Below are 21,737 nucleotides of genomic sequence, written 5' to 3'. Positions count from 1 at the left end.
ACTTTCGGTAACATGGGAGTTGCCTTTCTACTTTTATGCAAAGTTTAATCATCGCTCGTTTGTTTATGTATATGGTTGTACGTGCGTCTTGGTACCAACATTTCCAACACATTTAAAATATCACAAAACGTAGATACAAGTTACGGGACATTCCCTCACCCTCCCCCCCCCAAAAAAAATTGTTCCTTGCTAATATTTTTTGGTTGTAACTTTTATACTTCCGAGAGAAGTTGTTAAATCTCGACATATTTAGCTAGATCAACAACTCAGCCACCATCCCTGTTCCCCGCATACACCGCGATTCCCGCGCACCCCATCTTAACCCCCCGACACACAACCATGATGCTGTGCTGTACCTAACACATACCCTTCTGTGTGTGTTTCAGCCATGTGGACCGCTACACGACACGGGATGACCCTCGCCAGGACCCGGACTACATTGAGCCACCGCGACCCCGCGAGGTGGAGCTGGTTCGTGACCTGGAGAAAGGATTCGGCTTTGTGGCCGGCAGCGAGAAACCCGTTGTCGTCAGATTCGTCACTGAGGGTGAGTCATCATGATGTGAATGGTGACAGTGGTGGTAGTTGTGATGCTGCTGCTGGTGACTGGCGGTGGTGATTATGGTGATGATGATGATAGTGGTTGTGATGGTCATAGAGTTGGTCTGTGACTTGGATAAAGGCTTTGGGTTTGTGGCCGGCAGCGAGAAACCCGTCGTCGTAAGATTTGTCACTGAGGGTGAGTCATCATGAGGATTAGGATGATGGTGTTAGCGGTGGTGATTATGGTGAGGATGATAATAGTGGTTGTGATGGTCATAGAGTTGGTCTGTGACATGGATAAAGGCTTTGGGTTTGTGGCCGGCAGCGAGGGTTCTCATGAGGATCTGGATGATGATGCTGGTGGTGCTTATGTCTCTGGTGCTGCTGTCGATGGTGATAGTGGTGATTATGATGAGGATGGTGATGATTGTGGTAGTGTTGGTGGTAGAGTTGGTCTGTGACCATGAAGACAGACTTTGGCTTTGTGGCCGTCACAAAACCGTCGTCGTTAACATGCACCGCTATTGTGTTGGAATTCATGTTTAATACTCTCTTTCTTTCTTTCTCTCTCTCTCTCTCTCTCTCTCTCTCTCTCTCTCTCTCTCTCTCTCTCTCTCTCTCTCTCTCTCTCTCTCTCTCTCTCTCTCTCTCTCTCTCTCTCTCTCTCTCTCTCTCTCTCAGTTAATTCACAACCTGAAGAGAGATGAACAAACAAATAAACAAGAGTACATCCCAATATCGATTGAATGATAACGCACGAAAACCAGGCCGCCATTTTGTAAAGTGGGCACGGTGCATGCTGGTCAGGTGCGCGATCAATCACATGCCAGGGCACGTGACCTTTTTTACCCACCATTGCGCTGGCCCTCATGGTCGAGGGAGGGCCGGTGTTCCTCGGAAATGGAAGAGACGTTGAATGGGAGTTTGGGCGATCAGTTTTGTCATATTGGCAGCGCTTTGGAAGAGAGAAGGATCTGGGCAAACATCACCTTTCACGTTTGGTTTAAAAGCCGAGATTGACAACTAGCCAACACTCCCGATCCATCTTTATTGAATCTGACAACGGGTCTTGATCGGCTTTGAGCAAGAGTCAACATATCGTGTGACCAGGAATGGACCCACATGTTGTGAACGAGATGGAAAAGAGAGGAGAGTGCCACTGTGGTCGCCTGGCTATGGAATTCAACAGCCTTCCTATGGAATCAGGCAGCATTTTCTTTTGCATCCGTCAGCAGTTTTGTAAAATGTCTATTCGGAACGATCCTAGGGTTCGTACGGAGGGCATGGATGTTGAACACGCCGGACTCTGAAGCGTTTTGTTCCGTGGACACTGTAGCTCAGGTTCTGGCCCATGCTGTAAGGATTAGATCGCAATTCATTGCTGGCCACACTCAGCTAGTTTAAAAAAAATAGTAATCACTCGAAGGACTTGCCCCACCTCGCCCTTCAAGGTACCATACATCTCGCGTAAACGATCATGTTCACTCCTACAGATCTGTCCCGGCTTGCACATGGAACAAGAGTATCTTTTCATTAGAATACATAAATCAATAGCGTGGTTGTATTCTCTTCATCAGACATGGCTCCTTTTTACATTTAGTCAAGTTTTGACTAAAAGTTTTAACATAGAGGGGGAATCGAGACGAGGGTCGTGGTGTATGTGTGTGTGTGTGTGTGTGTGTGTGTGTGTGTCTGTCTGTGTCTGTCTGTGCGTGTGTGTGTGTGGAGCGATTCAGACTAAACTACTGGACCGATCTTTATGAAATTTTATTTGAGAGTTCCTGGGTATGAAATCCCCCAAGTTTTTTTTCATTCGTTCGATAAATGTCTTTAATGACGTCATATCCGGCTTTTTGTAAAAGTTGAGGCGGCACTGTCACACCTTCGTTTTTCAATCAAATTGATTGAAATTTTGGCCCAGTAATCTTCGACGAAGGCCGGACTTCGGTATTGCATTTCAGCATGGAGGCTTAAAATTTAAATAATGACTTCGGTCATTAAAATTCTGAAAATTGTAATTAATTTTTTTTTATAAAACGATCCAAAATTACTTTTATTTTATTCTTCATCATGTGCTGATTCCAATAACATATAAATATGTTATATTCAGATTAAAAACAAGCTCTGAAAATTAAAAATATAAAAATTATGATTAAAATTAAATTTCCGAAATCGTTTTAAAAACAATTTCCTCTTATTCCTTGTCAGTTCCTGATTCCAAAAACATATAGATATGATATGTTTGGATTAAAAACACGCTCAGAAAGTTAAAACGAAGAGAGGTACAGTAAAGCGTGCTATGCAGCACAGCGCAACCGCTACCGCGCTGAACAGGCTCGTCACTTTCACTGCCTTTTGCACTAGCGGCGGACTACGGTCATTGTGAAAAAAATGCAGTGCGTTCAGTTTCGTCACTTTCACAGCCTTTTGCACTAGCGGCGGACTACGGTCATTGTGAAAAAATGCAGTGCGTTCAGTGAGTTCCACAGCTTGACTAAATGTAGTAATTTCGCCTTACGCGACTTGTATTGTTTTACGTGCAATTCCAAAAGCGTATATCTCTCATCTTGTACGAGACCCGTAGCTCATGCACATAAGAAAACATGCAGAGAAGCAAAGTTGTTGCCCCCACGTGCCCTGGCCTCTTGGGTTCTTTTAAGGACTCCCTTGATCTGGGGGAAAAACGTGCAGGGAGCGCCATAACCCTTCCGTGCCCTTGTCGAAAAGAGTCACTTGCAATGACCCACACAGGCTTTCGTGGCAGGATGCGGGGTCTTTCTGCCGGTCGTCCTTCCTGTGTCCACTTTTGAGATGTTTAAGTGGAGCACGAGTGGAAGGAGCGGATAATCTGTTCGTCTGTCTCCGGGTCATGATCTCAGTTCAAAATATCTTCAGTTTGATGATGTCCGCCTGTTTGGAGATTGTTGTTGCAGACTTTTCCGCCATGTTTCGTGGTGCAAACGTTTTGCTGACTCTGTGCACTGTTTGCGACCCTAAGCGACGAAGTGAATAGAAAGTAACACGGGCTACGTGCCATTGAACTGCTTACGTGACTTACTGACACAAAGTGGAGAATTAATTTCCTCACTCTGTTTTGCCGTGACCGCCAGACCCGGCTTTTGGCTAACATGTTTTAGTTTTTGAAGCAACTTTTCTGACTCTCCTGACCGCATTGTACGTGCCTCAAGCTTGCGAGGGACACGCCGGGACGCCGCAATATCCCCCTCCCCTGCCCCCCCCTCCATTCCACTCCCACAAACATTCCCTCTTCCTGCTTCTTCCCTGGCAGGGGGCTGAGGGAATCATTTCAATTTCGGAATCAGGGGAGAAAAGTCAGGCTATGTCTCCGATCCGGCCCACTAGGCGGCGCAGCTATCAATGACGTTATTTCCTCGCCCCCAGGAGTTGTTGCCCTTTACATATATCTTTAGGGAGCCAGACTGGAGTGAGAAATGGCGCTGAATACATACCGGGATATTAAATTGTCCAAGACTGGCTTTGCAGGAGGCCGTTGTCCCCTTCTGCATTCCTGTTGAAACTCCTGCCTTCTGGTCTCTTGCTGTTTTCACTAAAGAAGTTCGTTTGCTTCCTTCCCCGTGGATGTGCGACTTTGTTTTTGTGTTTTCTCGTTTTGTTCAGCTCGTTTTGGTGTTCCTTTGCAGGGGTAGAGAGGACTGAGGGTGGGATAGGGTATGAATATCTTCTTGCCACTCTGTAGTGACACGATAAAAACGATTTGTCTTGCCGTTGCCGTTGTGAATGCGGAAGTGGTGGGTATGAAATTGGCCTGTGTCTGGTCTACCTTGGATCCAGACAAAACATGAAGTGTTTATTAGAGATCGCACGGCAAGGCATGGATATTGATTTGTTATTTCTACTTTTCCGTAACTAATCACAAAACATGTCACACACGGTTTATTGAAACTGTTTTAAGCCAACATATCTTAAAATCACTGAAAGCACAAACCGTCGTTTCCAGTTGCCACGAATCTTTCCTTGACAACACTGCTTGTCCAAATTGATTTTACCATTCGTACACTAAGTCGAACCAAAACGTTACTTTGCTTTCTTGCTGTCTGCTAACGGTTAACCACACAAAGAATAAGTCACATTTAATTACAGCAGTTTCCTTTTTTCTGTAGATACTACGAATCTCCAAGTCCTCTGGGATCTAGTACGTAACGTTTAGAGCAGCAACATCTTAGTGCCAGTCAAGGGACCAGACAGAGAAGGCGGCGCGATGGACGGCCGACAGGTCAACAGTACAGTCTGCGTCTAATCGTTTCAAGCCTTCAGTCCTTCTATCTAATCCAGACCTGTGTATTTAGTCACTGCCGTCCAAAGCCGGGCCACGCCACCTAGCGGTCCCCAGGGGAAAAGTGGCAAGGGCAGTAAAGCAACAGTGGCAGAAATTGGCAGGAAGCGGGCAACACGACGGAGGTCACCTAAGGACGCGCGCGTTTCTTTTGCCGTCACTAAAGTTATTGACCGTCCATCAATGGAGAGGTATACATCTGTGGACACAAAGCTGACCGCGAGGGTTTCCCACACGGGCTACGACACTGGCTGTGTGAATGCATGTGAAGATTTAGTTGTCAGCTGTTAGTCGCAGTGATAGAAATGCTGATTTGACTTAGCAATCAAGAAGAAAGTTGAACAAGTATGTTGTGAGAACTTATGAAGTTAGAAAAGCTTAACCTTGATACAGATCACCGGTCACAGATAGACGATCGCAATATAGGCCTGCGTGGTTACTCTGTGATCAATGTTCTTTTGCATTGATTCCCCTTATTTATTTGAGATATTGTAATATGACATTGCAGCTTGGCTAGTTTTTGATCAAATAATGTGCCCAAAAGTAATAAAAACAGCACCAGTGTACATACGACGTCTTAGCCTGATGTTCTCCATAGTGCCGCTTATTTATAACTATCGATTTCTTGAAGCAGGCCTGGTTGCCAAGATTATGATTGCCTTCGATAGCAGCGTGTGTGTGATGTTTGATTTGTATGATGCGGGCACACTTGGCTTGGTATGCTGACACACCACTATTGGCTCGTGCACCCCGCTGCATAAATAAAATTGGCACAAGCTAACTCTCGCACTGCGATTTTATATACTGCAAAGTGCACAGATTATACGCATTACTCATGCGTATACATCAGTTAGAAGTTTTGCACAGCTTAAATTGAACATGTGGAACAACTGCAAACACATCAATTAACAAAAATACAAAGGGTGGGGGGGGGGGGGGGGGGCTTAGATTTTTTTTCTATTTTGGTGGCCCTGATAACGAGATTGTGTCGTGCGGGCAGCGTCCATGTTTTCTTCCTCTTTCTATGAGGCAGGCAGAGAGGTATAGTCAGCTGACACGAATAAAAACCCAGTTTGATTCCTGTACAATAGTAAGGAGCAAGGCGTGAGAAATTGACACAATAACCCCCCACCCCTCCCATCTCCCGTTTTGTTTGTTTCAAACAGTAAACAATAACACACAAAACGTAACCAAAAAACACACACACCCACACATGGCACACGTGCACACACACACTAGCACACACATACACACGCACACACATACACACACATACACACACTCACACACACACACACACACACACACACACACACACACATACACACAAACAAAAACAAACAAACCGTGTTCAAAGCAAAATATCCTCATTTTAGATCTGCTCAGGATTTTAGGTTAAAAAAGATTACCCTACCACGTGGACACATACCACACATCAACAGTCTATACGTTTTCTGCGCGGTGTGGCTATTTTCTTTCTCGGGAAGTAATAGGTATCGCACTGATGCCGATCTGCGAAAATAATTCAGCAAAACATCCCCACTCCGCTATGTTTCAGATTGTTAGTGTGTCCAAGTTAAAGAATGATTTCCCATGCAAAAGCCTGGGCAGCATGGTGGCTTAAACGAGAAGGAATGGATGTTTACACATCAAAGCTGCAGTGAAAGGAAGTACATTTTGAGGAACGTAACCCCTGATTTCCGTTGCACAATTGAAAGATGTTACTTAATTGGATCGCCAAGCAAAGCTCTTTTGGCCGGTGCCCGACTTTTAACTCTTTGATGACGGGACGGGGAAGCTGGTATTTGTCCAGCAAACCTCACTTGTGTGTCCCACATGCCCCCAGTAACTGCGTTTATGTGCACGCCACCGTGCTGTGTCTATGTACACGTCAAGGGTGCGTCTCTTCTTGGCCAGAGAAGATACTTGCTCCTCTGTCTCCTTTGCTCGGCCTACGTCCGACAAAAAGGGGCACGAAGCGTATTACAAAAAAAGTCTTGAATAATGAAGACAAGATAAGCTAGTTTATGGAAGGTTAAAATCATAGACAAAACAAAACATTCAACGGAGTTAAATAAATCGATCTAGAACAAATGCGAGTAAAAAACGAGGCGACAGGAAGCTGATGCAGTTTATTGATTCTTAAATATCGGAAAAAAGAGAAAGGTTACATTTTTGGAACGTTTAATTCAGGACAGAACAACACGTTCACAAGAACCTCGACCTAACGGCTTCTAAAGTGAACAAACACGAGACTCGACCCAAAGCAAATGTTGCTGTGAATGCTCGCAGTAACGGATTTTAAAAAAATCTTAAATAGTTCGAGACGTAAGATTATAGTGAACTTTGGATTTGACTCTTCTTTCACCATTTGCAGTTTGAACATTGTAATCTGCTATAGTGTTTATGACTGCATATGCCAGATTATAAAAAGAGATGAATTTATATCGTAGCCAATTGAATACTGTCAGAGAACTGGCCTTGAATTCAGGTGTATTAGGCAGATATTTGCAATGTGCTCTTGGAATCCTTGATGAGACGATGTTTGCCGTACACTGTTCGATTTTCCCAAGGAACATTTGCCGTCTGTCCTTGACCACAAAGGAGAAAGTCTAGTCACACTCCTCCTTCCCATTCCCCCCTTCTCCCGTAAACACAAACACACCCCGCTCATGCTTGCCTTCAGGACAGGTTCAGTTGAGTGATGTCCAGTTTTGCCTGGTGTGGTCAGTATTGTTACGACGCCGTGGACAGTGTAGTGTTTTTTGACAACATGACCTGGCGTTGGTCCGACAACTCCTCACTGACAGGCGTCAAATTCGTGAGAATTCCACCACATTGTCATTGAATGTGCTTCTGGTGAGAACTCCTTGTTTCTGGTACGGACTTTATTTTTTTTTGGCAATTTAGGACTTTCTCGGTATGTGCCATTCAGAAATTTTGAAATATGTGTGACGTAGACCAGTTTTTATTTTATCTTATTTTCGTTTTATGCGTTGGAGTCGTGAATACTGGTTGCGTTGGCTCTCGAAATTACTGGTAGAGGGATGCTTCTTGCATGGTGCAGAGTTGTTCGAGAACAGGACTTGCGTAGCGATATGCGTTTATGGTTGATTTAAAGGGGGCACACTCGCCCCTGGAGTCTTTCTGAGTTCAAACAGCCAATGGTAATGGTTTGTGTGACCGGTTCTGATGGAATCTTCGATGAAAATTTCGAAGAGATATTGCAGCGGCGAACGCTATCTTGTGTGCCAGCGTCGTTTGTGTCGATGTTAGCCTCTCTGTCTCTGTTTGTCTCTCTGTCTGTTTCTTTCTGTCTATGTATGCCTCTGTTCTTGTCACTGTCTGAGTAAGCTGTCTCGATATCTCCCCGACTATTTGTCTGTCTTTTTGTATCTCTACGTCTCTATATCTGTCACCTTTTAGCTTGCCTCCTGTCAGTTGTCCGTCTGTCTTAGAGTGTGCTCGTACTGACACGCTTGTCTTACGAGTGAAGAGTATGCACTTGCATCTAAACTTTCGTTTCCATCCATGTGGATTCAAAACGTGGCATATCGATGACTCTTTGACCATCGATGATGTCATTTTTACACTATGCTATGCAGATGGTCCGAGTGAAAACTGGTGCAGTTGATGGCTGTTTGACCATTGATGAGAACGTGCTATAGTGGAAATGTGCACACTATGCAAATTTGGTCCGAGTGAAAACTTGAAAACCTGAAAACGAGTGCAGTGAATAATAGTAAAAAAAGAAAAGACAAACCAAATTAATGGAACGTTAAATTTAGACAAAATCAAACATTCACAAGTACGTCGGCCTAATGGTCTTTTCATGCCATCTTGAAATTAAATGAACGCATACTGAGATAAGTTGTCATATTTCGTTGTATACATTACATGCCTGTGTATCCACTGTAAAGACCATTAGGTCGACGTCCTTCTGAATGTGCTATTGTCTGAAAATTAAACTTTCCATAAACTAATCTATCTTGTGTAGATGATTGGTTTTTGACCATTGATGACTACGTGTGATGATGACATTTGTACATTGTGATGTACAGGCGGTCCGAGCGAGAACAAGCTGTTGCCGGGGGACCAAATTCTGAAGATCAATGGGGAGGAGGTGCGGCGTGCCCCCCGGGAAAAAGTCATCGAGCTGGTCAGGTGGGTCAACACTTCTTCCTCAAGTTTATAGTTCTCCATACTGATAGAACATGGTGTTATGTGTTGGAGTTTTCAGCAGATTTAATTATCTAAAAAATAAAATAAAATTATGCATCCCGGAAGCATTTGGCGGCAGTTATTCTCAGATGAAAAGTTGTGCTGTGGGTTATCACGATGCCACGATCATGTCGTTGTTGTTGTTGTTGAGGGTGGTGGATGCGGTCTTGTTCATTATCTTCTCACGTGGACGACAAAGACTACTTGAATTTAGACAATGTTAAAGAATGGTAGCTGAATTAACATCTGACATTACTTTCTCAATGGAGAGGATTTGGGTTATTTTTTCAAATCAGTAATGTTCTGTTTCCCTTTTTAATTATAGCCTTAGAAAGCTGCAAGAAAGGGGTTAAAACAATACATTAGAGTGATATTAGACCAGGTAATCAAATCTTCTTTGAGCAAAAACATTTTGAATGGAGGGATGACACTCCTTCCGTCTAGGGATCGGTGGGAGGAAAAACAAATCTTCCAATTTCGAGCCAGATCCGTCAAATCAAGGGAAGAGAAACTCTCCACTCCAAAACCGCTATGGCAAGATCAGAGCTCATGGCAGACATTTGTGAGGTTCTATGCATGGCAAACTAGATCAATGGCAGATCAATAGCTTGGTCTTTGCGGTAGAACGTGGGCTCCGCCTGCTCTGCCCCAACCCCTCATTTGGGCTGCAGCTGCTCAATGACTGTAATTTGCTGCCTCATTTCGGCCCCTACCAAAAACCCATGGGCTTTTCTTGTTAGGGGCTTAAACCGCTTCTGGTCTGTTTTTTTTGTTTTTTTGCGGTTGCGCAGTTTAAGCAATGTGCCTTACCCGTTTCGGTTTGTTTTTACGGGTAGTTCAAACAATTTACATAGCGGGTGACCTTTTATGCGGGTTAGCTTTGAGAGAGAATTCTGCTCTTTTGCCTGAGCTTTGCGGACGTTTGTTTTGTGCGCACAAAGGGAGATTTGTTTTCTTCGTAAACGTTACAAATGTTTAAAACATTTCCCTAGTTGAAGAAAACAAACAGAGAAGTGAAAAAAACACACACACAAAAACAATTACGGTCACGAACACGCACTCAGCATCACGCAAAACACAAGTAGACATATGCCCTTTTTGAACAACATTAGCATTGACAAAGTCGTGTCGTTTGAATTCTGTGAAGAGGGTATAGCAAGTATTTACCAATTCAGATTCAAACAGAAAACGACAAAAATTACAAGACAGTTCTTGGGAAATTCATCATTGTGTTTATTGTGGTCCTTACAGTCTCTTGCGGATAGAAGATCCATACCGAAATCACGAACAACAGGCTGGAGGCATTTTAGTCGGCAGACACAGAATACTGAGGGACATTTTTATTTAAGAAGTCAGAAAAATGTGTGAAGTCTTGAGCACCCAATGTACGACCACAGAATCGTCAGGAAAAAAAAGTTGTTTTTCTCTCCAGAGCTTATCTATCATTTCTGAAATGTATTTTAAGAACATAAGCTTAGCCGGAAGCAGGCTATTATCAGGGGACATAGATATGTGGCCTAAGTTGAAATGAAACAGGTCATGCTCCCTTCAGACCAATTTGACGAAACCAGAAGCAGCTTGCAGGTGAATGATGTTCACGTGTGAAAGAGGGAAAGTGCCATGTTAAATTGGTAGAAAAGCTAGTTGTTGACACATTGAAAATAAACCATTACCAACGGAAACAACATTGAAGTATGCTACACACACACATTAGATGTCATCGTCATTCTTCCTCGAAGCGGATTCAAAGCGGCAGGAAATGTAACAACTGAAGCCACTTCTCAGCAACCTGTCATGGAAAGCGGGTATGGCCCTGTGTCTCTTCGTGGTGTCCAGGATGCGTAGAAAAGAAAGCGGGAGAGAAGTTTTTGGATGGTCATTGTTAATATTGTTTCAACATGAGTGTATGTCTCCAGTGGAACGTGTCTCATTGGAAAACGTAAATCATTGAAGGTACCGCCCTTCTCGCGAAGACGATCATGTTCAGTAACAGGCTTTCACTTAGACACATACCACAACTTAGTATCGTCGCTGCATTCTTTGCAGAGTGAGATCGTTTTGTTGACGTTGCTGAATTAATTTAGCAGTTTGACATAGGTATATATTACTAATATGATTAATTCAACGACAAATTACCGGGGTCCTGATTTGGCCTATATGGTCCGCTGGACCCAAAACGCAACAACTAACTAACTAACTATCCCGCAGTGGGGCACTGCGGTTATGAAATTAAAGGCCCCTCCTGTTTTTGGAACCGCAGGAGCTTTCTAGTTTGCTGTTAGGTAGATTTTTGGTTCCTCTTTCCTGTCATGCTCTCTTTTTCTTCATGAATTCTTTTCTTTTTTCTGCCTTCTTGCTCATTCACCTGTATTTTTTCCAAAAATCTCTTCTCTTGCCGCTTGTCTCGCGATTCATGTATAGTTTAATCTGTTAGTGTTCTGATGTAAGTCCAGCAGTAGATAGGTTAAGCCTATTTTAACATACTGGAAACTGGTAATCTTCCAGTAGGTATTAATTTAGTTTTACTAAAGCCTGCTGGGACACAAGTAATGGGTTAGTGCATTTGTAAACAGGAATCGCTTGACAAGTGGCCCCCTTCATCCCCCCCTTCCTCGTCCTGATATGGCTCTGTGTAGTCGGCTGGACGTTAAGCAACAAATAAACAAACAAACAAACAAACTAACTAACTAACTAACTAACTAACTAACTAACTAACTAACTAACGACAAATTACCACTCCGCACTGTAAGCATTTATGTGGGTTTTTTGGTAAGTGTGTCAGCGGATGGATGGTGTTATCTCGTTGTTAAATTGAACAGATGCGTGGTTGTGAACAGGATTGCTTGCACTAGAAGGAAAGTACGATTCATAAACAAATATTTGTGGAGTGTACTTAGCTGTATGAATGAATCAAAACACAAGAAAGGTAGGTTGTTGGAACGTTTGTTATTGACAAAACAATACATTCACAAATATATCGACCCAACGGTCTTTTAAGTGCACAGACAAACAATTAATAACGAAAACTTATCTGGCTGATTTTTTCTTCCGCCTGCCACGAAGCCGCAAGCGAATTAATTGTTTGTCTGTGCACTTAAAAGACCGTTGGGTCGATATATTTGTGAATGTATTGTTTTGTCAATAACAAATGTTCCAACAACCTACCTTTCTTGTTTTTTGATTTTGAATTTTGGAACGTTGGCAGTCTCTTTGTTTTTGGATTTGTGTACTGTATGGTATGTGTGTGTGTGTGTTCACAGGTCATGCAAGGAAGCCATCCTACTGACGGTGTGTCAGCCTTACACAGATAACGTGAGTACTGCATGTCATTTGTATTTATTTATGTATCTATTTATTTACTTTTTTGTCAAGCACATCATTGTTGGGCGTTGAGCAATAACACCACACATACACAAAAACACACACAAACAATCAAAAAACAAACAAACAAACGAAAACAACATGTATTCGTCCACTCACCTCATGCTCATTCTTCATATTCTTCAGCCCTGAGAATAAAAAAAATGGTGTACCAGCCTTTGGGTAGTGATTCTGAAAATGTACTAGCCAGAGAGCAAACTTTACTAGCCAACCCAACAATTTGTTTCAGCAACTTTACTCGCATTTGGCGAGTAGATTAACATTTCTACTCGCCAGTGACACGTTTCTACTCGCCATGGCGAGTAAAATACTCGCCACTTTCAGGGCTGTTCTTCCATTTGTTTTACATAACTTCTGTAATTATTACCCAAAGTCTGTTAAAAAAAAGAAGTTTTAGCATAGATTATCCTCTTGAGCTCTTTGTTACTGTTGGTGTAAATACGTTTTGCGATCTATTACTCCCTCTTGAAAGTAGGGTACTGTGCCGTGTAGGTCCATAGCTCACTCCTTTTTCACAAGCCTCGAGTTGAAGAGTTCTTTAGTGTTCTCTAAAATGGCTTTGAAGCCTGTTTCACAGCGAGGGGAAACAACATGCAGATGCATCCTGAAAAAGCTGGACCACGTTTCTGAATTTTATTTCATCCACTGACGCCTAGTTTCACCGCGTGATGCTTTGAGAGGTCATCCAGCACTCTCTTTTTTTCATTCACTCGCCTAAATTATTCCTGTCTAGATCGTTCTCACTCTGTCTTCTTTCGTCTACTTCTTTGTAAATAGGTCTTTGTTCTCCATTCTTCTAGTCGCCCCCCCCTACCCCCCACCCACCCTCAATTTCACCGTTTATCTTAAAGTTGTGCCCCATAATCAATGAAAACTGTGGACGATCGAGTGTCTGCGTGGCAGGGTTAGAGGCGCGCTCGGGTTATCTGTCCTGGAAACACGTCGAGTAATTCCCCTTGAACAGGAAGTAATCGATCACGTGGCGGTGACGGCGGGGATGGCGGGGATTTTGAAGATGGGAAACTAGCATCCTTAGGGCGAAATCCTTTCTCTGAGCCACACTACCCCCACCTCTTAAGTTCGGTAAATCCGTATCTCATCCTTTGCTTTGTCGTCATGCAGTTTTAGGTCGAACAACTGTTTCCTTTGTTTTTCTAAAACAGCTAAAAGTGAGTGTCGATGTTAGAGACACAATATGATGTGTATTCGGATTCACAAGAATGTTCTTCGTGGCAGATCATTTTTAGTCGTTTTCGCTCAATGTTCTTATTGGCTGAGCTAATGTCTTTTTTATTCGTAATGGCAAAAATGTACGTGCTGGCCGAGCTCATGTAATTGTTTTCGTATTCGCACAATTTTGTTTGTTGGTCTTGCATGGGGTGTTGTGGCCAAACCTCTTTTGCTGGCGATTATGCTCGAGACTCCCCTGCTTATGTAATCCTGATTATTGCAATGAAATCTAACGGAATCCAGTATCTTTTGATTGATTATTTGTTAAAACACCAGTATCAGTGCCCCTGTCATATTTTTTTCTGTTGCTTTTTCGAAACTTTTCTAAAAATGTCAAGTAACACTCTTCTTCCTTCTTTTTTTTCTTTGAACTTCGTTAGCTGCAACGCTCATGTACACTCAAACTGCCTTTAATGAGTGGACTTTCACGTGTACTACTTTTCTGAATTCGCAATTAAAGGTAGCTGTGCTCCTTTTTTAGGTGGCGAGGAGCACTTCAAATCAATCCGAAATAAGAAACGGATCCCCTTTTAGAACTACTTAAGTCTATCTTATCACCACCCTGCTTTTTACATTAGCGGTTTTCGTGTTGAAGCATGCATTCCAGACATTTGAAGAAGCTTAAATGAATTAGTGTCTTTTGCCTTTAGCTAATTTCCGCCGCTTTTTCCATCGGCAGATAAAGTTCAGATGCTTGACACCCCCGCATGTCTGAATACTGTGGACATTTTGCATTTGGTCCTGTCTGTTCTTTTAGTAGATTTGATCGATATGTTATTTTGTTGACCGTATTCAGATGCATTAACGAATATTATAATCACCTGTATGTATTGATTAGTGATTGTATCATATCTGGACCTTGAATTAGTATTGCTATTGTTTTCCCCTCGATGGAAAATTTGCAATGGCATGCCCTGTTTTGTCACGTTAATTCCATTATGTTGATTTTACACTCTACACGAAATTGAACACAATTTGAAGACATACTCTGTAACAAGTTTTAAACACTTTTTGACATTGTACATATGTCGGCTGGAAGAAGTAGCACGCTTAGTGTCCACAAGTGTTTACCTAATAAACGCATAGTGTTCACGAGTGTTTACTTGAACACTATGTGTTAACTATGTGTGCCTCTTCCGCTAGTACAACTATGCACTATGTCACAAAGTGTTCAAAACTTGCAACAGAAATGTGTTCAAAATCTGTCCAATTTCATATCAATGTTACGTTTATGTATAGTAATGTAATACTGTTGTGCTTCATTCGAGCAATGCAGTTAAGTGGTACGTTACAATAGGTGGAGGGCGGAAGGGTGGGAGTTGGGCAGCAAAATGTGTTTCTCTAACGTCGTTAGAGGTAGGATACGTTACACTTTTTAACATGTTCGTGTTTATGTTTCTTTATGGACGCATCATTTTATCTTGCAGTCAAATCGAAAGTCAGCATTACTGACGGCGGCGAAGAAAGCCAAGTTGAAAAACAACCCTTCAAGAGTGCGCTTTGCTGACGCAGTCATGGTCAACGGAGCCAGCATAACAAATGTGAGTGTGACGTCATTGATACCTTCCTACGTCAATTTTCTTACGTCATCACTGGCGTATGTTTTTGTTGTTGTCCCATTTAAGAAATGTATTTGCACGGATGTGAATGCCTTACAATACCACGCGCAAAGGATATAAGAAGGAAACAGAGCCGTCGCGATATAACCTTCGTGGTTGAAAACGACGTTAAACACCAAATAAAGAAAGAAAGAAAGGAAACAGAGAGGTGTGTGTGCAGCAGAATTGAATTTTATTCAAATAAGTAATGAATGAATCAATCAATCAATTAAGATACAACTGAGCCTTACAGTCTTTGTCCACACCTTCCTGTCCCATCCCCATTCCTAGAAATCCCAGGCCTACGTGCAAAATCACAAAGCTTGAGATTTTTTCATTGCCGAACAAAAAAGGCTGTCTCTTATGTCTTCCAGCCTACAGCCACTAAAAGTCTGTTTGCATACACCCTCTCCTCCCTCCTCCCCCCACCCCCCACTCCCCCCCCCACACACCCAACCATTTTGCCCCCTCCCCCTTCTTCCCCCTTCCTTCCTGATAGAATCACGTCATCTGTGCAATCTTACTGCTTTTCTCCCCCCCCCCCCCCCCCCCTCGCCCTTTTTCCTCCAAGAATCACTCCATCTGCGAATTCTTACCGTCTGACTCCTGGCCCCAGGACTGTCTAGACTGTTCCATCTCCTTGCTTTTCTGTAATCTTAGGTATTATGAACAATTCACATTATATGTTGGAGTTTGGACATATCTTATTGAAATGATCAAGCGACAGAAATATACCCTTCTTCAGTAAAAAACAGATATTTTTCTGTTTAGAACACTAATCTGATGAAACATCTGAGTAGCAAAGTAGATTTAGATTCTGTGTGTCTGAAATTTAAGATGCTTACATTCCAGTGTAGATCACTAGTAACATACTGTCACTTTTGGCGAAAAAAGATATGACGTACGAGTTTCCACCTACCCCATGTAAATTATGACGTGTATTATGTGAGACTTAAAGGAGTAAGCGAGCAGGGAATTGTGTTTAAGGGGAACAAAAGATGCCTCATTTGTAAGAATGCAAACAAATAGATACATGTCAAATAAAGATAAAAAAAACAAACCCACCTCATTCAGTCTGGCAATCATGCAGATCAAACTTTGGTGTTTTCATTCGAGAAGGATATGTCCTTTTGTTTGTTTGTTATGAAATCAGTGTGTGTCTGTTTGGTTGTGTATCGGAGGTTTCTTTGTGTGTGTCCTTATACACATGAGCTATTTTTTTCTTATGACTCCTAAAACTGCCCAAAGCACCCCCTCCGCTCTCCTTATCGCACAGGAGAACTCTGACAATTCAATTTGTCATAAATGCATTGTTACAAATGTTCGTTTTCAAATTGACATTCACATTCTCATTTAACCCTATTTAGCTAATAAATCACTTTTATTTTACTTTGTCATCTTTTCCCTCCTGACTGGAATCCAGACCGAACATTCGGCAAGTTTACTTTTGATCTCCTGCTCCCTTGGTGGACTAGTTGAGCATGTGCCGTAGAGCTGTTGTTTTGTTTGGTATACGTTTGGTTGGCTTTTTGTACGTATCGTGTATATTAGTATACTCCGCACCTGGAAAACGTATATTGTTCCGCGTTTTTTGTTGTTTTATCCAGCCTATGGTATTATAAGATGTTTGGTGGCTTGTTGTCAGACCAGCTTTTTTGACGATCAGAGGGGAGCTTATGTGACCCTCCACCACGAAATGAGTCACATGTCACCTCGCGCGGTTCTGCGCTAGGCTTAATATAAGTCCGGAGAGTGTCTGGTAACAGTGTGAGGGTCACCTTAGTCACATGCTTATAACTCAAACAGTTTTCGCTCTTTTCTAAAACGGTTTTCACCACTGGATAGAGCATAACAAACTCTTTCGGAAAATGTAAAAATATGAAAATCATGCAAAGGTGACATGCGACTCATTTCGTGGTGGAGGGTCACATATCGTCTGTTGTTTCATCTTTAGCGACCGCGGCTTTTACTTTGACAATCCCCGTTTCACCTGAAACTGAAACCGAGTCATTAGTTGGATTTGTCACATATGAATAGTATTGTTTTTGGTTACACAGCTTTTTATGAATGAAAACTCGTGAAAATGATGACAATATGTTTTGCTTCAGTTGTCAAAGGTGAAGGGTACATTCCGTCACGTGTAAGCAATTATATTCACCACCGCAGTTCTGTCCTGGTTGCTTCTAGCTCAGAGTGGGAATTTGTACATGTGGTGATTTTGTCCGTATGATTAATTGTTTTATGTAGGTTGTACATTTAAATGTTCTATTTTGTATATGTTCTTTTGTAAAGTTTGTTTGTTTGTTTGTTTGTTTGCTTAACGCCCAGCCGACCACGAAGGGCCATATCAGGGCGGTACTGCTTTGACATATAACGTGCACCACACACAAGACAGAAGTCGCAGCACAGGCTTCATGTCTCACCCAGTCACATTATTCTGACACCGGACCAACCAGTCCTAGCACTAACCCCATAATGCCAGACGCCAGGCGGAGCAGCCACTAGATTGCCAATTTTAAAGTCTTAGGTATGACCCGGCCGGGGTTCGAACCCACGACCTCCCGATCACGGGGCGGACGCCTTACCACTAGGCCAACCGTGCCGGTCTTCTTTTGTAAAGGGCATAGAGCCATAGGTTAGGCACTTAAACGTGTCCAGTTATTATTATTATTATATTAATTTCTTCTTGAATTAATAACGTAGGTTACACCCGAGTCAATCTGCTTAATGAATGGATACATCCTGCGCATAAGACAGCCAGACTCTTGATGTGTGGTATGTGTCTATGTGAAAGGGTGCTCTTATTCCATGTGAAAAGCTGGGAAGATCTGTGGCGGTGAACATGACTGTATACGCGGGAAGGACGGTGCCTTTAAGGTTCTATTTTTTTTAAGACAATAACACGGCATTCATGAGCTTCGTGCTTGTTCTTAAAGTGCCATTGCTTCTTGTATTACAATAACCGGATTCATTCGCATGGATATGTGCAGTTACTGCAAAGGTCTTGAATATTGTACTTCAGCTACAGACTCTGAAAATCCTCTTGTATTACACTAGCCGGATTCATTCTCATGGATATGTGCAGTTACTGCGAAGGTCTTGAATATTATACTTTAGCCCAAAACTCTGGAAATCCAGATACTTTGCTGTGTCTAGCGAGCAGAAGGAGGCCAACGCTCATCGTCACTGATTTGTCCCCAAAAGTCAGTGATCTATCAAGATTGTTTAAATTGCAGTGCCTGCGAACAATAACCGTTAGAAGACTGATCTGAAATGGTTCATTGTCTGAGCTGTACACACAATCGTAACTAGATTTGTAACAGTTGCTTTTCAACTGGCCAATAACTTATAGACAATGTTTGCGTCTCAGTGCCGAAAACTAGCGCACAGAAATGTTTTGAAAATGCCCAAGTGGTGTCAATCCAGAAGATTACAACATTCTAGAATAGTGTGTGTCAGTGGATTTTCGGCCATCTTGTGTCTTTAAAAGAAAGCGAAATTGTTTAGAAGGCAAAACATCAGGAAGAAGCCTTCAAGTATCAAAAGAGCCAGGAAGTTGTCAAACGTTGAAACCTATCAGTGGTGGATGCAGTGTGGGCAGTGTGCACGTTGCTGCGACATGCTCCACCAACACTCCTCCCTCCACCTCCCTCCTCTTCCCCTTCCCACACCCCTCAGCCTGGCAATCTCAGCATCTCCCTCTTCCTTGACTTCCTTTCTTCTTTTAATCCTTTTTCTTTTGTCATTATCATTTCCCTCCTTTTTCCTTTAATCTTTCCTCATCGCCTGGCACGCGCACGCAGGCAAAAATGCAAAACGAATTGTGGACACTTCTTTGGAGGAAATCGCGCGTGCCTTTATTAAAGTTCCATCTCTGCCCTCGTCACTCCTTCAAGCGGTGTCTCTTTAGAAAACACCGGGGACAGATTCAAACCCGTTTGGCCCGAAACTTTGCCTCCCAATCCCGAACTTTTTTTGTGGATAAATGTTTTCCCTGGGACAGCAAATCAGGGCCATCTTGCCGCAGTCGCGATTGGGAACGAGAATTTACGAGACAGGAAGAGCGTAAGACGCCAGGGCGCATGCCTCAGCAGGTTAGGAGAAGGAAGAACATTTTTTGCAAGATGGCGGCACGGTGAAATCGTTTCAGATCTCACTTCCGTTTTGGGCTTTCAGGAGACATCCGTACCATGGGCAATAGATGGGGAGATGGAGGTATCAGCTAGTCTCTAACATGATCTGTGATGTTCGGCTGTCAACTTCAAAGACAGCTAGATCGACGGTGTAGGAAATGTTCCGTTTTGTCTACGGTTTAGCGTTCAATTGACTGACCTCACGGATTTTTTCACGTTTATTCTTTTATTTATTTTTATTTATTAACTAAATAATTTTGTTTTGTCAGGCAGCAGTTTCACTGTTCAGTCTAACACACGGGACATTGACCTACTCTTAATGCCTAACAGTAGTAAGATTGAAGCTCGTACAGTAAGACAGTCATACAGAGCTCCGCCACATGGTCAGGGTATCACCTCTACGAGAGATTAACAATATGTTGCACTTTTTTTTTATCCACATTTCAAATCTATTCTTTTTGTCATTTTCACGAGTTGGACACGTAACTTACATTGACCAAGTTCGGAAAGTTCACATGCCAGTTCTAACGGCTAGGTTCATAACGAACTTCATTTACATAACCATGGTGATTTCAAGCCGGCTCGACCGAAAAATGCTCTCGAAAGTCGTATTTTGAACATTTTAATCAAACTTAACCTCGAGTTATTTCCGACGGGTCTTCGGTACCGGAACTGCCGGGACACAGATGGTGTCTCGTCTGGCGGACTGACTGTGGACTTTATGGCTGGTTCTGTGTCGTGGGACTCGTGTTGATGCCGTCAGTCCCCCATTACTTTCGTCTTACTGCTCTGCTTGCCTCATTCCCTGGTGTCCTGTGTGTCTGTATGTGGTGCTTGAGGTTTGTGCTACTGCTCTTGTGCTTTTACGAGAGAGAGACATAGAGAGAGAGAGAGAGAGAGAGAGAGAGAGAGAGAGAGAGAGAGAGAGGATGGCCGGTTGGTTGGTGTGTGTGTGTCGGTGTGGGTGGGCGCGCGCGTGTGTATGTGTGTGTGTGTCTGTGCGTGCGATGTATGGGTGGCAGTTTTCGAGCTGTGAACCGCAAATTACGTCAATTAGCGCTAACAAATTGTTCCATGATGAAGAAAGGGCGCGGGGTAACAGACGAAACTCCTTTTAGCTCTAGCCCTGACACTGGTGGGCAGAGAAAGAGAGAGAGAGAGAGAGAGAGAGAGAGAGAGAGAGAGGGGGGCCGTCCATGTTTTTGTCAAGCGTTTTCCCCTTGTCCATATTGCTTCACGTGCATGTCAAACCACAAAAATCCCGCAGAGTGAAAGGGGATACAGTGTTCTACAGGGAAAACCTGCATCGACACGGGGACGATTGAAATTTTGAGGAGGGCGCAGAGGGCGATATATTGCACCCTTTTTAATTGTCTTTCTTTTTAGGGAGGGGGGGGGGTACCGCCTTCATTTGGCCACGCTAAACACGAAACAAAACAGAATTTTTTTTTCCTGCATCGCAACGACGAAGAGAAATTGATTATTAAAACGAAACGTATTGGTTGTGCATGACGTCGATCCGGAGAAAAGGAAGGAATAGAGTAAAAAGTACAGGAAAAACAGAGAGGTTCGCTGAATGAAGTATGCAGGACATTGAACCTTAAAAGAACTATTGGAGTCGCCCTGTCCACCAGAAGCAGCCCAAATGCAGATGACACAACGTGCAAGAGATACGAATGTTGTTTTTCTGACAGCCTCTTGTAATAAGAGTGCGGAGTCCCGGAGATTGCGTGATTATAAAAGTGTGGAAACCAAGACGTTTGAAGGAGACTTTACACCATGCACATGAACTAAGGCATTTTCCTTGACTCTATCGCCGCATGAGTGCTGACGTCAAGCCACAGCCACCACCCACCACCCCCCACCCCCCTCCACCTTCCTCTGCCACTCCCCTCCCCCGCTCTCCACCACTTTCCAACCGCCCTGCTCCGTCTACCCTCGATTATTTTGTCTCAACCCAACATGCACACAAACAATGAAACTGAATATGTTTAACATTGCAAATGACAAGGGACTGTCAAAGCTTGCCTCCTTAAATTTTTTCAGCTGAAGAAATAACGAGAAGTATATTCAAAAAACAAGTTGATCTCGGCTTTACTGTCACTCCATCAGTGCAAAAGTCGCTTGTATGATGAGCGCTGATTAATCAAGTGATTTTTGGTAAGCAAGAAAATATCGATCCTAGTTCTAGAACTTGTTCCTGCTGTTAAAAGCCTGTGCTGTACTGTACATATACCCCCCGCGGGTTAGGGGTAGTCCCATATTGGTTGGGACGAGAAAGAATTTACCCGATGCTCCCCAGCATGTCGTAAGAGG

At 43.0% G+C, this 21,737-nt stretch overlaps 1 protein-coding gene across 1 annotated transcript in view; it reads left to right on the top strand.

Moving 5' to 3' along the window:
- Nucleotides 1–21,737, top strand: part of LOC138968016 (serine-rich adhesin for platelets-like) — a 305,824-nt gene that overhangs the window by 205,692 nt on the left and 78,395 nt on the right. Inside the window, exons 4-7 of the mRNA XM_070340578.1 lie at nt 387–547; nt 8,920–9,022; nt 12,340–12,391; nt 15,118–15,231. Of these exons, the coding sequence (XP_070196679.1) occupies nt 387–547; nt 8,920–9,022; nt 12,340–12,391; nt 15,118–15,231 (430 nt within the window). The remainder of the gene's footprint in view (nt 1–386; nt 548–8,919; nt 9,023–12,339; nt 12,392–15,117; nt 15,232–21,737) is intronic.

This window comes from Littorina saxatilis, linkage group LG6 (genome assembly GCF_037325665.1).
Source record: "Littorina saxatilis isolate snail1 linkage group LG6, US_GU_Lsax_2.0, whole genome shotgun sequence".
In the NCBI taxonomy this organism is placed as follows: domain Eukaryota; kingdom Metazoa; phylum Mollusca; class Gastropoda; order Littorinimorpha; family Littorinidae; genus Littorina; species Littorina saxatilis.
This window is presented reverse-complemented; position numbering and strand designations above follow the sequence as displayed.